This window comes from Rhea americana, unplaced genomic scaffold (assembly GCF_003343005.1).
Source record: "Rhea americana isolate MKP2758 unplaced genomic scaffold, rheAme1 scaffold_21, whole genome shotgun sequence".
NCBI lineage: Eukaryota > Metazoa > Chordata > Aves > Rheiformes > Rheidae > Rhea > Rhea americana.
In genome coordinates, this window is record NW_028186258.1 from 6,027,274 (window position 1) to 6,043,292 (window position 16,019).

The 16,019-nt window shown below is 35.9% G+C and overlaps 1 protein-coding gene across 3 annotated transcripts in view; it reads left to right on the top strand.

Annotated features, from left to right (window-relative positions):
• CEP112 (centrosomal protein 112) overlaps positions 1-16,019 on the top strand; it is a 173,142-nt gene that overhangs the window by 52,600 nt on the left and 104,523 nt on the right. For all 3 annotated transcript variants that reach the window (XM_085304719.1, XM_085304720.1, XM_085304721.1), the window contains one exon: positions 13,039-13,174. In XM_085304719.1, the coding sequence (XP_085160845.1) occupies positions 13,039-13,174 (136 nt within the window). The remainder of the gene's footprint in view (positions 1-13,038; positions 13,175-16,019) is intronic.

A 16,019-nucleotide genomic window follows, 5' to 3' on the forward strand; every position in this document is an offset into this window, starting at 1 on the left:
TACAGAATATCTCTGTGTTTCTTACTCCTTTTATTTTAAGTAGAAGAGTAGGAAATAAAGAGGTGTAGCTATCATATGATTTGTCGTATTCCAGAGTCACTTGAATAGAACAAAGAGGGGGAGAGAAAAGAAAATTCTATATCCACTTGTTGCTAAAGAAATTATTGGGGGGGGGGGGAAGGTCTTACTGACCACACAACGGTATTGTCCAGGGTAGTTCTTGAGAAGATCTTATGCTCTGTGAGACCTATTTATTAAAAGTGATGAAATAGTCAGATGTTAATGTACCAGCAGAGGCAAGGTAAGTATTTTTACTTATTAGACTATGGGGAGGTATTGCCCATTTTATTGAAGAATGGGAGTGAGCAAGCCTAGAGAAATTTAGAGGTGAAAATGACATGCTCTTGATGTGATTCAGAAATAAAACCAGAACTTAGATGTTAAAGGCTAGTAGCCTATCTTTTTCTCTATTTACTCTTATTTCTAGTCTAGTGATTGTCTTTAAAGCAACTTTACTTATTTGACCTGCATTTGAATAATATTCCCAGTAGTAATACTGCAGGTAGGAGACTTATGAACTTTTCTGAAGACTTAACTTTTTCCACCCATGATAAATAATTGTATAAATTTTTTTTTAAATTATAATGAAAATGTTCAGATTGGGCTGTACTATTTATCATTTGCAGATAATTATATCAAGTTTGAAGTGTTAAATATTTATGCTCCCTTCAGTTTGAAGCTGCTGTGCACATTCTCTGGCTGTGAAGACTCTTGCTGTGTCTTAAGTAGCAGATAATAGTAAATAGCTGTCTCAGTTAGTAAACAAAAACCCTGAAGTTATATCCAATTTGCTTTTATAAAAAGATGTAGCATTCTGAACTGTTTTTGTCTGATGCATCAATCATAAGTGTAGCATTCTGAACTGCTGAATGTAGCATTCTGAACTGCTTTTGTCTGATGCATCAATCATAAGTATTAAATTATTTCTTTTCAACGGAAGGTATAGTAAATCATGACCTCTGACATTGGCTGTCAAAATTAAGAACAAGATGTGCTCTAGCCTTCTGTAAAATTATTTGAGCACATATTGAAGGTAGTTGTGTCTTAAAAATATATCTTTCCATTTTATTGTTTCTCTTGATTCTGAAATAGCATTGTAACTACAGACAACTACCATCCTAGCCATTGCAGATATTTCCGAAATAATTATGGCAGTAATTTCATGAAGCAGTAGGGGAAGTATTTTCCAGTATGGGTATTGCAGGCAATAAGAATATATTACATTAATGTCTTAAATATTTTTCAATTTAATGTTAGAGCAGTAGTCTTAGCAATGATCTTGAAGGCTTCATGTAAGTAGTATTTTATTTATGTACTAGTTATTATTTACAGTCAGTCGAAGTGTATATAGTCTAAGATTGTCATCAATTATTTACTCATAAACAGAGGAACTTAGAYCATTGTTGCTTAAGACCAGGAATAAGTCCAATAGAAAGAGTAGAACAGCCATGTGCATTATTATTGGTATCTATATGCTCCATCAGTGTAGGAGGTATAACTGCCAGCTTAATCTTTGTCAAGGCGGGTATCAGGTGTATAATGGGGAACGTCTGCTTTTACAAAATTTACCTTGAAGCCCATTTATATATAATCAGTAATAATATATTTTTAAGTAAAAATGGCAGTAAATAATAGGGTAGGTTTGACTGCTTAAGTAAATGGAATTGTTTTCAGATACAGTTTTTTAAAAATGTGAACACAGCATATACTTAGACCATCTCAATGTTAATGTAATCTTTGGTTTTGCCACTTTTGTTCTGGAATCTGTAATACCTTTATGTCTGGAATCCATAATACCTTTATGTCTGCATAGATATGTAAAGTTTGTCCATCATGGAAAGGTATTTGTTTATAAATTATAAGCATATGCAAGAGAGATTGTTAGCTTTTTTCATCTTTCTTCCTAACTTCTCAATATCTGTCACCTGCATGGAAATGTGAAACTTCTTGCTGCTGATAGTTTCCCAGAGTGATGATGATGATTCTTATATATTGGAAATAATTATGGGATCTCATTTAAAGCTTTTCAGTTGTGCAGTCTCATGCACGAATTAATATTTTCATTGTGCTACTAAAACACGGTTTTCCTGAATTCTTACTCATCTAACTTGTAGTATGACTGAAGAAAACAAGTTTACTTAAGAAATGGAATGAAATGTTACAATTACAGGTGCAGGCAGACATGGTAATTTAACATTGAACTGTCAAGGAATACGTGCACAAAAGCTGCAGTTAAATGCTTCATAATATTCTTCGTCTCAATCTTTGACTTTTTTTTTAAACTGCTTAGGAGGCCAAATCTCAGCACTTTGCAAGTGGTGATGATACAGAGCAAATGTTTAGCAGCTGGTTTATTGAAATTCACTCAATAAAATTGTTTGTTTACATAAGAAACTAGCATCACCTCTTTTCCCCATTGCTTCTCTACTTCTCATTTGAACTTGTTTAAAACTATTCTGGGAAGGAGAGYGGCATTCAAGTTTCCAGAAACTAACAAAGCCATTCCTATCTATTAGTAGATCTATATTTTTACAATAATTTCTAAAACACATGCATACAGCTTTCACAATATTTTGTAATCTGTTTTTAGATGGTAAACTAAAATTTTTCAGGCAAAATCTTTTCAGACGAAGACATGGTATGAAGAAGGAGCACCGGTATATAAGTTCAATAAAAATTGCCAATGTTGAAAGCTCAAAAACTTTTCCAATCAAATAGTTCCAGGACTTTGCTATCTTCACTGTTAGAAAAGCTTTTTTAATGTAAATCTGCAGATTTTGTACTCCAATTTATTACTTTCTGTTCTGCAGATTGTGGAAAACTGTGTTCCTTCCTTTCTTGAGCAACTTTTAAAGTATTTTAAGATTACTTTACTTTACCAAATCCTCTCTCAGTGCGTTTTCTTTGTGGACCAACCAACCTGATTTGTTCGGCTTTTCATTGTAGGTTATGTTTGGTAGACCAGAGAAAGCCTATAAGTCTACGTTTTCTTTTTGTAAAGATGTACTCAAATTTGGACCCAGTATTTCAGCTAGGGCTTCATCTGTCTTGAGTTAGAAGGATTATTTCAATTGTTCTGAAGGTTACATGTCCCACTGCAGCATATGTATTTTCATATGGTGGATCTGATTCATTTAAATTGTAGCACAAATTCTCAGTTTTTCTCTGAGCGAAAAGGAGTGAGCACAGTCTGATCACATTCCTCTTGATCACATTTGTCTTGATTTCCTTATTTTTTTTATGCAACTTACTCACTCTTTGTTGATCCAAAATCTGATTAAGAGTGACCGTAATACGGGTATAATTTCAAAGGGTTGCTCTCACCATTGATGGATGGTATTTCTATGCAGACCTCCATCCAGTGACATTGGGGTTCTTCTCTATGCAAGCTCCTGCTGTCCTGGAGATGGCAAGCTTTCTGCAGGATGTTTTATCACATGATGATAACTCTGTTCTGATACATTTATGAAGAGCAAATTATTCTTCTGAAGTCTTAAAGTTAGTTTGCACATGTGTTTACAAAGCAGATGGGGGGGGGGAAGCTCTTTTGGAAAGGAAATAATTTTCCTATAGCCTGAAATTTCCATTTTTTCCCCCTATGCTTGCAATTGTGGTCATTTCTTCTATTCACAAGGATTTTAGTTGTCATCCCAAGTATTGTTTGTCAGTCATTTGGTAACTGAATTCCATGTCTGACATTGTCACAAGGTGTGTGTAGGAGTGGAGTTGGTGGTCGTCTCAGGCATGTCCTGAGGTGAGATATAGAGTATTAGTACTGATACTTGAAAAGGCTTGAGTGAATGGCCTTTATGCCACTGTTTCTCAAAAGTGTAACTTTGTTTCCTATAGGAAGAGAAGGCCAACATGTTCTTTGGTTTGAAAGTTTCCTTTTGCTTTGATCAGGATACACGAAAGTGTATCACCTTTTAATACCAGAAGTTTTATGTATAGGTCTCTTAGCCCTTGAGATTACTGAACCCCTGCAAAACTCCACTGTGTTTACACAATTTTTCTTCTTTTTGGACTATCTTAACAGGGACATTGTCAAAGAAATAAAGGTACGTAAATCTTAGAGAAATAGATGGCATACATAATGCTTCTAAGCTAAAAAAGAGGAGGAGGCAGATGAAAGCTAGGATAAATTAAAACATGTGAAGACAAATGACAGAAGAAAATAGAATAAATATCAGTGAATATATGTAGGCTATGTAGGCTGCAGTTGAATAATTTTGCATGTACTGTGATGTTGAAGCCTAGCATTTAAAAAAAAGTTAAAATTGAACTTTCAAAATATACACAGATTATAATTTAATTATGAATGACTGTGGATGTTGAGAATTTGATGACACCAACAACTTTGAGAACTTTATTTCTGAATAGTTTCTTCTTCAAAACACTCTTATATAGGTATTTCATTTCCTGTAGTGGTGAAAGCCATTTCATACAGAAAAATACAACCTCATTATAATCATCAATAAGTTGATAAATAAGTACATGGAGCTGTAACTTTAACCTCAAGTTGTTGTTTTTCTTCCTGTTGCTGTAAGTTGAATCCAGATTCAGAATAATTACTTATTTTTAGGATAGTTGCCTAAGTGTAGCTGCTTTCCTGTAGTTAATTCCATTTTCCCTTGAAAATGAAGTATTTGTGTTTGTTTAGAGGAGTTCTTGTAGGAATGGAAAAGCTATTACTATTTTTAAAGCAGGAAATAATTAAAGAAATATGAGAAGGCATTGTCTATAATTCCAAATGTTGCAATAAAGAACATTGTTAAGAGTCAATACTCATGTTTGTTGTGTTCATTGTTCCCTTTTAATATTTAGTTTTGTCTTCTTGCTRCAGTTGCAATATGATGGAATAAAAGCAAACCTTTTGATTTAAAGCAGTGGTAATGTTAAGTGGCTGAAGAGTTTGGATATAATTTTACTCCGTAAGATTTTTTTTCTTTTTTCCCCTTTAAGAATTGGTGGAAAACCAGCCAGCTGCTCTCCACTTGGTGCTCTGTTTGAGCATCTGAAACCTTTTAGAGCAGAAGCAGTCAAAGTTTCCAGCATATTGTAAACATTCCTTTAACTCTAGTGATCATGCTGACATAACCCTCRCTCTAGGGGGCACAATGTAAGGTATGAACAGAGGCCAAAAAAATGTGGTAGCTTTATTTAATGGTCTCACTTTAAAATAAAAAATAAAGTGTTCTATTAACTATTTACAGCCTTTCATTTTCTTTCACCAGTTTCTCTGGAGACCTACTGACAATAATTAAGTATGTATTTAAAGAAAAGCTTCAGTTGTACCAAAAACAAATTAACTGTCGATGTTTAGTCCTTATCTWTATACAGCAGTTTGTCTCTAAACATGGTTATAGGTCTATTATGTGGCAGCTTTTTAATGATATTAATTACAAAATTATATCARTATTTAGTGATATGAAATGAAAAGCATTGCCTTGTGATGGGAACGGTTTCAGTGTATGATATGCTATAACACTTATATTAACTGCTGTTGTAATAATTAAGGTGGTTAAGTGCTATAGATTCTGACCTCACTTAATGAAAATACAAATAATTAACACAAATATCAGAATCATTCCCTTAATGTTCAGAAAGGCTTACCTTTTTATTAACATATCTTTTAARTTTTAAAGATTTTSAAAATCTTTAAAGTTGTAAGACCACAACAAAAGAGCATCCAGAACATTGGAATGAKAAGAGCCTTCAGTTGGCCAAAGAAAAGTCTTCCGTAGGATTTAATGCAATTACTGATTTTTAATAAGCATAAAATGCTTCAGGCTATCACTTTTTGGGGTCACTAAAAAACAAAAGTAGTGCAGAGAAGACTTTGGCTCCTTGTCTTTTTGTTGGTGTTGTCACTATGTGATGGTTAGACTTTAATGACACAAAGAAGGAAGAATCTGAACTAGATAAGACACTTACCATTGCTTAGTATTGAAGTATCCATTACAATACCAATATTATTATTTCAAATCTTCAARTACAGTGATTTTAACCACAAAAATAATTTCCAAAAATGTGTAATGAATGAATACTGTATTCTTGCACTTCCTTGTGCATGTGCTTGCATTTTGGATTCTTTATTTCTTCATTCTAAACTAGTATTTGGTGGTGTAGCCATGATTGATTGTCTAAGGGTATAAAAGAAACAAGATTTATGGGAAATGTTAATTAGGTCAAGTAGCCTGTAAGGGAGAAGGGAAAAAAAGAATTTTTGATCGAGGGCATTTTCGTCAGTGCAGACGCCTTTGAAATGGTAAACCTGGCATACTTTAAGCTGAAAGGAGTTGGTTTAGATGTTTCATTTAGAATTGTGTATTGGAAAAATAATGTTTCCAAAAAAAGGAAAAATGAAGCTATCACTAACATCTTTGACTTGCCAGCCACCCTTGGCACTGTCACTCAYTACACCTTGGACTATTTTATATGTTAATGACTCCATTTGCCTGGTTCTCCTCCTCAGTAGTTTCTTCTATAGTTGGTCATTCAGAGGATTTATTTCATTCACTCCCCAAGTTTCTGCAGCACACCACTCTTCTTTATTCCCTCTCTTTTCCTTCTCCATGCATTTTTCTAGGTAATTTCTTGAATCTATTTACTATCTGTGCTGCTGACTCTGTTCCACCTTTTAATTCCTGCCTTATCTCCTTTCATCTGAACCATTATTAACACCTGTTTCTCTAATTCTGCACTCCCTCTTCTCCCTCTTGAAGTTTAGAGGTCACCTCAGCATGTAAAAGCTATGACCATTTATCTGTGTTCTTATTCTTTTTTTTTGATAACTGAGTGTTGACTGTCATCTATGTGATATAGCTAAAACTTGTAGATAATTTTTTGCAAAATTTAGCTAAATTATTCTTCTGCATTTTCCTTTCCCATCACATTTACACTTATCCAGGATTTAACTAACATCTTGCCCATCACGTTATGGTTGCTCTTCTTACTCTGTTTGCATAGCACCTAGCACAACAGTACCATGAGATTATAATAATGAGAAATAGTCATAATACTTATTATTGTGTTTAACCAATGTCTGGTTAATTTGTGAGCCATTCATATTGAATATAATGTGTTGTTACTCTTACTTAAGTGTGAGATTACGCACATGGAATATTCACTCCAAATTCATTAATGCCTTAAGTAAAGGTTTAGTTTGTTAATGTTATCTCATGATTTATTTAAAACATAAGGATAYAGTTTAACATAATAGTTGTATTGTAAATATCGTTCATTCTAGCAGCTTGCTTGAAGGAATGCAGACCGGCTTTTTGATGTTAACATCTCAAATTATGCAAACTGTAAACAATTAAGTGGATTCCTGCTTTTTCTCATACAGACAAGCTCATCTTTTACTTAAAATCAGGGAATAAAAGATAAAATTGTTCTCTACTTTATATTTTTGGATTTATTTCTGTGAAATGATGAAACAAGTTAGAATGCTTTCTAACAACTTCAAAATATTAAAGTGCCCAGGGACAGCATAGGGATGATGTTTTGAAGGCAATAAATATTTCAGCTTCACATTTCAGTCTTTCTTCTTCATTCCTTTGATCTGGCTTTGGTTTAGTTATCATTCCGCTTGAATGACTTCACACTGTCTTTCTTCCTCTCTGCACCAAAAAGAAGTGTTCTGCACATATTCCATATGTTGGGCTCACTCATTGTAAGGAGAGCCGTAGTTTTTCCTCATTGTTTGCTAGTAATAACTGCCTTTCAGTAAAATACTTTAACCACAGCTAAGCTAGATGCATTTAGGCCTGATATGTAATTTTCACAAAAAGCTGTAAAGTAACTATCATGTTTGTTTAAAATAGTAGAGCATGAGAAGTAAAATTGCTTTTGTATATTTCAGAGAAATGTAGCATTTTTTTCCTTAAAATAAACTGTAAAATGGTAACACCTTCTTTCTACAAATATATGGTTCTTCAGGCCTTAATGTTTATGTAGCTGAAAAAGTGTTCATTCTAAAAATGAAATTAGGAAGACTGGTCTGTAGAGTATTTTTCGTGGTTTCCCACCCAACTGTGAAATAGTGACAATCGTAGACCTTGCTGTTGACTATAAATCAATAAACTGCCGTGTCCGTATGGAGCCCTATTAATGCCAAAGGAATTCCACAGGAGATGCTCTCTCTCAGAGACTGGGCATTAGGATCATGGATTCAAATGTAATATGAAAGATTTATATATGAAAATATAAATATCCTTATCCTGGGTGCATACTCTTTATATCTTGTAGACAAGATATCGAGGCAGATTTTCCCTGAGGTTTTTCTTTTGAATGAGATGATTGCATATGCTTTTTGTTGAAGGTAACCTTTTAGCTATGTAGTACGCTTTGTTTTATGTTGTCTAGCTGATTGTCTTTTGTGAACTTGTTTTAACACCGTTCTTTATTTTTTAATCTAAATGCACTTTATGAGCCATAATAGCTGATCTTGTTTTAACACAGACTGATAAAATACTAGGCTTTTTATTTCTTGTTTCAACACAAAAAGCAAAGTTGTTAGAAAYAAATCTAGCAGGACCCTTCTTCAGTCACCTCCGTGAAAGTGTAGTGATTACCAATTTGGTGGATAGTGAAACAATTTTTCTTCCTAAGAATTAATATTTTGGGGGTGAGGGAGAAGGAAYGGGAAAAGAGGTATGTGCAAGATGTACACAGAATTTAAATACCTAGGGACAGTGTATATGTCATGCAGGATCATCAGGATAATGAGTTGGAGGAGAGACTGCCTTTTCAGAGCAGATCACCGTGCCAAAAGATGTCAGCTTCGGCAKGGAACCTGAATGCCCTACCATTACTCTGCTTTTCCATGTCTCAGCCTTGACTGACCTGACTGGTTTGGATTCAGTGAGGAAAATGATGACAGTGATGAAAAGGTAATTCTTAAAAAGGAGCAGTATCCCAAAGCCCTGCCATTTAGATAACCTTTTAATGCTTTTCAGTGCTAGATGAGAAATAGTGAAATTGAAACAAAACAAGAGGTTGATTCCAAACTATTTTTGCTGTAGGAAAGCTCTAGGAATGAGGCATGTTTTATATGCAGCTTTTTAAATATTCTTAAGTGTGAACTGTTAAATATTTAATTGTGAAATATAGTTGTTAAATATTTACCATGAAACTGAAGTTTACTTTAGTCTTTTAATAGGAGAGATACTTTAAACTTGCAAGATTAATTGTTACAAAGAGAACAACATGTTGTTGTGTGACTTTGTTGTGATTCTGTAGTGTTATAAATTATATTTTTCTCCTGGGTGAGTCTTGCTTTTTTTTTTTTTTTTTTTTTTTTTTTTTTTTTTTTAAACTTCTCTTAAAACTTCAATTTAATGCTGACATGTGAAACTTATATTAGCTTTCCTCCACCCCAAGAAACAACCAGTGGTGGAGTGTGCCTGTCAGCAGATAATGTGTAGCTGTGTAGTAGCTGGTGTTTGAGAACTAGTTTGTAGGTTTTAACACAGTGTGAAGAAGGGCRTAATGCCTATGATTCTCTGCCCCAGATGTAGTGCCTCCAAAATGTTACTCAGAGGCATGATAAAAGAGTTGTAGTGCCTCACCAAATCTTCCTATTTCTTGGGAAAACTAATTAGTGATGTCGGATGTCGTCATACCATCAGTAATTGTTACACCAAGAATTCTCTGGGCCATTTTAACCATGGATTAGATGTTCCCTTTCTAATCTCCAACTATTCTGCTCCAAAGTCATGGGAAATAGGTAAGTACCATTTTTTTGTTTTTTTTTTTTTTTTTTTTTTTTTTTTKTTTTTGTTTTGTTTTATCCACAGGCATAAACCTAGAATCATGTTAACTTTTGCTGGATTTAGTTCATCAGAATCAAACCTCAGGGTGCTGCTGTAGCAGGCATGATACAGCACATAGAGAAATGTGCTTGTCGCTTTCTGGAAAGCAGAGAAAGAACATTTAGCCCTAATATAAAACCATCTTAATATYGATATTTTCTGTTCTTTGTTATACTTGCCACTAAGTTTCAGAAACTTGCTTGGTGATAAAAATGCATCCTTATCAAAGAAATTCCTTGCTGCCCTTCTCAGGCTTCACTGAACTGTAGCAACACTGATCTGTTTGGATACTGTAAGTGGATTTTCACTGCTGCCAGAAGCATTTGAAAACCTGGCAAAGAATTTGCATGTTAATAAAGACTGGTATTATTTTTATAAGAAAACAATCAGGGTTTTCATGATCTAGTAATTTTCCATATTGCTAAAAACCGCTCTAAACGATGCACAGCGTGCTTGTGTTGGGATATGGTAACGGGGTGTGAAACTAATTGTTTGCAGAAGCTGAACATGTGTACCTCCTGGAGGTACATGCTTTGTGCACGTGCGTGTTAATACATGTTCTAAAATSTTCAATTTTTGAAGAGTCTGTGTGCCAAGCTGGGTGCATTTCCCAGTCTTGCTTGCGGTTAGTCACCTGTTGCTTTCCCCCAAAGTATGGGGAGAACCTTCTGGCCTTGAGAGCCCTACGAAAAATATGCTACTTCATTCTACATTTGGGGGAACATCTTGAGTTTATTTAACCTCTTCTGTAAATCACTTTGTTGCCCTGTGTTTCATTAACTTGACTAGCAATGCTGTAGCGTCTTGCTGTGTTTAGTTCTTACCTCTTGGAAGATGTTTTGGGCTGTAAGGAAAATATTTATGATTAAGCATGAAGAAGAAATATTTAAGATGTTTATATTTTTCCATTTATCAGTACACTTCAGAGTGCTGCTTTCTGAAATTGCAATTCTGGACTTCACAGTCAACTATCCCTGAGATGGTTTGTGCTGTGCAAGATTGTTAATTCTCTGGCTGTATCCTTTAGAAACTGAAACAAGAGGAATTTGCAGCTTTTTAAATTGGGACTAAAGAGTAAATTCACCCTATTTTTATATTCATGCCGGCTCAGCTTTAGGGGATTTAAGTGATGTAATTGTATTGTATTCGGCCCCACAACTAGTCCGACTGAAAAAAAAAAATCTTCAAAGTGAATATTTTAATGTTTCATGCAAGGCACATTACTCAGTGTCTTGGGGGGGAAAAAAAAGGAAAGCTTTTCTTATATTTGTGAACCACAGTCCATTGTTGTAAGTGTTTTCTAAGCTTCTGTATAAATCTCAAATGCATAAAAAGTAGCCGGAGCCAGCTCCCACATCCACACATGAAGTCTTATTCCTGGTATAATGAGATGTTGTATCTATTCATAGGATTAAGTCTTTTAAAGACTTAAAGATGCATAAAATCAGATTCCTGAAAGTCTGCCTCGTAATATTCCTCCCCCCCCCCCAAAAAAAACAAAACAAAAAAAAAAAAAAAAACAAAAAACCCCCAGCAACCCGCGGGAAGAAGGATGTGTCCGTTGGGAAGGTCCGTCGCAGCCCTCCGACTGCCCTCGTGTCCTCTTCGTTGTGTTGCGATTTGTTGTGTTTCCATCTGACTAGACAGAAAACGGTGCTCAGGGCCCCCTGACGCTTCTCAGCGCGGATACGTTGGGATGAGCTTTGGGTTTCGCTTTAGTTTATAATCCGGAGTGGAAGTATGAACTCTCTCCTGCGGGGAGGGAGAATCGTCACCGCGCACCCGGGGCTGGACGAGGGCCGCTGGGGGCCGAGGCTCCTCGGAGGCCGGCGCGAGCGGAGGTCCGAGTTACCACAGATGATGTGCGTAGGGTACTAAAATCGAATAGTGCTTTTATTTTTCTAAATATCCATGAAGAGAAAAATGTAAAAGTAAACAGCAGCGTTGCTTAGTTGGGGCCCGTGGCGTCTCTTCGCTGTCTTTGCTGTCAGAAACGCCCTTTCCTCAGCGGCCATGTTGCGGAGACCTGGTGTCGCGGCCCGCGTCCCGCCGCCGCGCGGTGGTGCCAAACCCGCCGGAGAGGACGCGGCGTGCGGCGGCTGCAGGAGGTGGCCTCTTCCMTCTCCTGCGTGTCAGACGTTGGCTTATATGGAAATACTTTCCGTCAAAATGGAAAGTTTACCGTGAGGTGCTTCCTCTGCYGATAGGACAAAAGCGTCGGCCGCGGGTCCGTGTAAATCTGCGCCTTCCGTGACAGCTGGAGCCAGCTTTGCCTGCTGATGTTGCCGTCGTGTTCCCTCGGGTTTTAACGCGAAGTCACGTAACTCCGCTTCTGCAAACTGACCCCCCGATAACAGAAACGTGGAGTAGAAAGTTTATAGCATTTTCTAATTGTCTTCTGTGCAAAAAATGGCATCAGAATTTCTTAAATATTTACAAGTTATCAGAACTTTTGTCTGATTTTTGTCATTAAGGTGTCAGTTCTTCCGTCTGTGTGTGTGAATGTATGTACGTGTTATTTATGTATTCCTAGTGATACTATGATGCGTTAAGAAACCAAAAGCAATTTTGATGGACTTCAATATGTCACAAGTTACAGGTTTTTAACGTGCGCTGTTTTTTTGCATAGACGCTTGAAAACTTAACGTACGCCATTACAGCGTTACGGGTTTCTAACAGACAAGGAAAGTACCACATGTCACGCATTACGCTACTTTGCATTGAAATGTACGTTAAGTGGTGAATAATTCTGCTTCTTGTCTGAGTAAAGATGGCACTGGGATAATTTTTGTGTTTTAATGGAACAGTATCATTGTAATAAAGAGAATTCTTCATTTAAATTTTAGTGGGACAATATGGTTTTATAGGTGAGATTAAAAAAGGGGATTAAAAGTCATTGCAGACTTTGAAGATGGAGCTTTTGCCGCAAGATGTGGATACTATGTTTAGGCTTGCTGAATTCAATAAGAGAAAGTGAAAATAACTCGAGACTTCTATTCCCCTCTTCAAAGTATTGCTAAGGGAAGTTTGGCAGAAGCTGGGACAGGAAATTGAAATCTGAATACTATTTTAAACTGATAGGGTTAAAGGCCTTTCTTTTACGCTGGCACACTTGTTCTTTTATTTGATACTTGAACTCTGAAAATTTTCTGTGACTTTCTAGGGAGAAGGAGGAGCAGCTGACTCGGGTGACAGAGGTACAGAGGCTGCAGGCCCAGCAGGCAGATGCTGCCCTGGAGGAGTTTAAGCGGCAGGTGGAGCTGAACTCAGAAAAAGTCTATGCTGAAATGAAACAGCAGGTGAGAAGGTCACAATGCCAGCCTTTCGCAGACTCTGTCGCAGTGGGGTAGCATATTCTGATCTTATAATGCCAGAAACATGCTTCACTTGCCAGTGCTACATCAAAATCTTTCACAATGTAGTGTCTTTTGCTCGCAAGTCAAAAAGGGATGTTAGCGGCTGTTTCATCTTTCTAACAAAGGCAGGATTGTCATTGTTATAGAGAGATCTGCAGTTATCTTCCTGATTAGGGATTTTTCAGGAGTGAGAGTCTAAAGTGTTAGTTTATACGCCCCAATGGAACAATGTTGATAATTTTCCACTTTGATGTGTGTCTCCCTACTCTTTTTGGAACAACTCTGCCTCCTGCTAATGAGGTTGGTAATCAGTGTGAGCGYAAACAGGGGCAGACCGTTGTGGCTGCTGCCATTCATGTTCCAGTGACAGTAAAGTCCATTTTTCTTCCCCTGAAAATTAGTAACAATAATTAGGAATAAAGATTTTAGTGTGTTATACTCCTTATGGAAGAAACAATAGTTAAAACATTGTCCAAGGGGTTTTACAAATACAGCATGATGACTGAAATGAGGAACACGAGGCAGACATGATCAAAAAGAAGGATAGAGAAGGGAATATTTTCTTAACTTGTTCATGAGGTCAAAATCTCTATATGTATCTCAAGCTAGTAATTCTACTTGACAAATCGCTCAGTTTTATACTCGCCTTTTGTAACCAAATCTAGTTGTTGCCAGTAGGATGCTGTAATCTGATATTGTAATGAACATCTAGTGATGCTGATAATGTGGTGCTATTTAAAAAAAAAAGAAAAAACCTGCAGTCACAAAGCTTCTCTCTACCCCTTACTGAAGGGTTGGGAGTGGAAAGAACAGCAGATGTGGTCTTGTCCCATTTGCTACTACTGAACATCAATAGAGTTCTCTGAAACAGTGTTTGTGTTTTAATATCCTTTGGAATGAAAAAGGTTGTGTCATACGGAGGATATATTTTATGGGCACAATAGCGGAAAATGAATTTAATAATTTAAAATACTGACAGGTATTTGGAATGCAAACATGAGATGGTTAAAACAGTTAAAACATGCAAACATGAGATGGTTAAAACAGTAATCTGATCGTTCTTTGTTGACAGTTGATCCCTCTTGTCTTGTTGTTTTCCTGGGGACTTTTGGAATTTTCTTTTGAAATTATTAACTTTAAGTTTGTATTAATGATGAAACACAAACCAGAAGTTAGTGGGAAACAAAGCTATTGTGCTTGAAATAATTTTAGAAGAATAAAATATGTTCATAATTAAGCAAATTCTTTTTTCTTTCTTGAAGTTTTGCTTTTTTTCCAAATTCTTCAGCAAAATGAGGAATGTAGGGCATTGCTGATATTTTTAAGACCTGTGCATACAGCAAATAATAGAATTTGGAAATAACAAAGCAAGAACAAGCTTGCAAAGCAACATTTGTCTTGCAAACTAGACCCATGAGGATAATAGAATAAATTCTACTAGTTTAAAATCATTTTCCTACATCCTATACGGTGAGACTCTTCTCCAGCTTCCTCAAGTTGACTTAAAATAATATTTTATTTCTGCTCCAAAAGGCATATGATCTTGTTCTTGGAAGACTGACAAAAAAAATGCACAAAGGAATTTGGAAAAATTATAAGCTCAATTGTCATTTAAAAATTACTGTAAACTTCATTTGAGAATATTACTGTGTTCTGGGAAATTCTGAAGATAAATTTTGCTGTACTCTGCTTGAGGACAAGGTGGAGCAGAAGGCCAAGGGTGGCCTTACTGGACATATCAAGGGCATCTTTGGATTGAACAACATGAAGTTGTTTTGTATGGACTTGTATGCTAAAAAATCAAAATAGTAAATAATATGTGATTGARCATTGTTCATGCTTCATACTTGATTGATCTCTCAATGCAGTTTAATACTACATATGAGGATGGAAGTGACATTAAACAATGAGAAAAGAGATTGCTTTGTGACTATTTAAAAAAAAAAAAAAAAACCCCAAAACATATCTCAAGGAACAAAATAGGTGGTTATAACAGAATTTCTGTTAATATGTAACTTAACTCTGATTTTCCTGATAATATTTTGGGAATGCACCTCTGATYGTTCTTTGTTGACAGTTGATCCCTCTTGTCTTGTTGTTTTCCTGGGGGCTTTTGGAATTAGAAGCTTTGATGCTAGGAGATGCCCCGAGCTCCTGAAGAACTGGGTGTGGAGAAGGGTTGAAAATAGCTCATAGGCTCCTCTTATGTAAGATCTGGCACATGGACCTCTGTGGTCCCTTGGAGAGAATAATGCCTCCTCACAAAGGACTGACAAATAATTCCCCTCTCCTGGCACTTTGTGTGTAGTAGCAGTACTTAATCTATTATCATGCAAAAGCAATCTACCTGTGAAAATCTAGTAGAATTTTACCTGTGACTCATATCAAATCTACTTATAATGATGAATAGTTTTCAATATAGCTAGTCTGAGTATAGTACTATCTAATATAAGTCTAAAAATTAGATCTTTAAAAGATCTAATTAAAAAATTTAAAAGACTGAGTGAAGTAAAACTGTGTCAAACTGACTCATACCTTTGCTAATATTAAGAATATTTCACAATTTAATATCAAAATTATGTTTATAGTTTATCAGCTAAGGTACTCTGAATCCATGGAAAATGTTTAGCCTGTAGTTTTTAACCCGTGAGTTCCAAGTGCTCCTATGGAGAAATTCAGAACAGAAGTCTTAGTCCCACATGGTATTGCCACTTCTGATGCCTTCTGATTTCTGGCAGCTGTGTCGCATCAAAAAAAAAAAAAAAAAAAGTTGTAGGACATAGCAGGC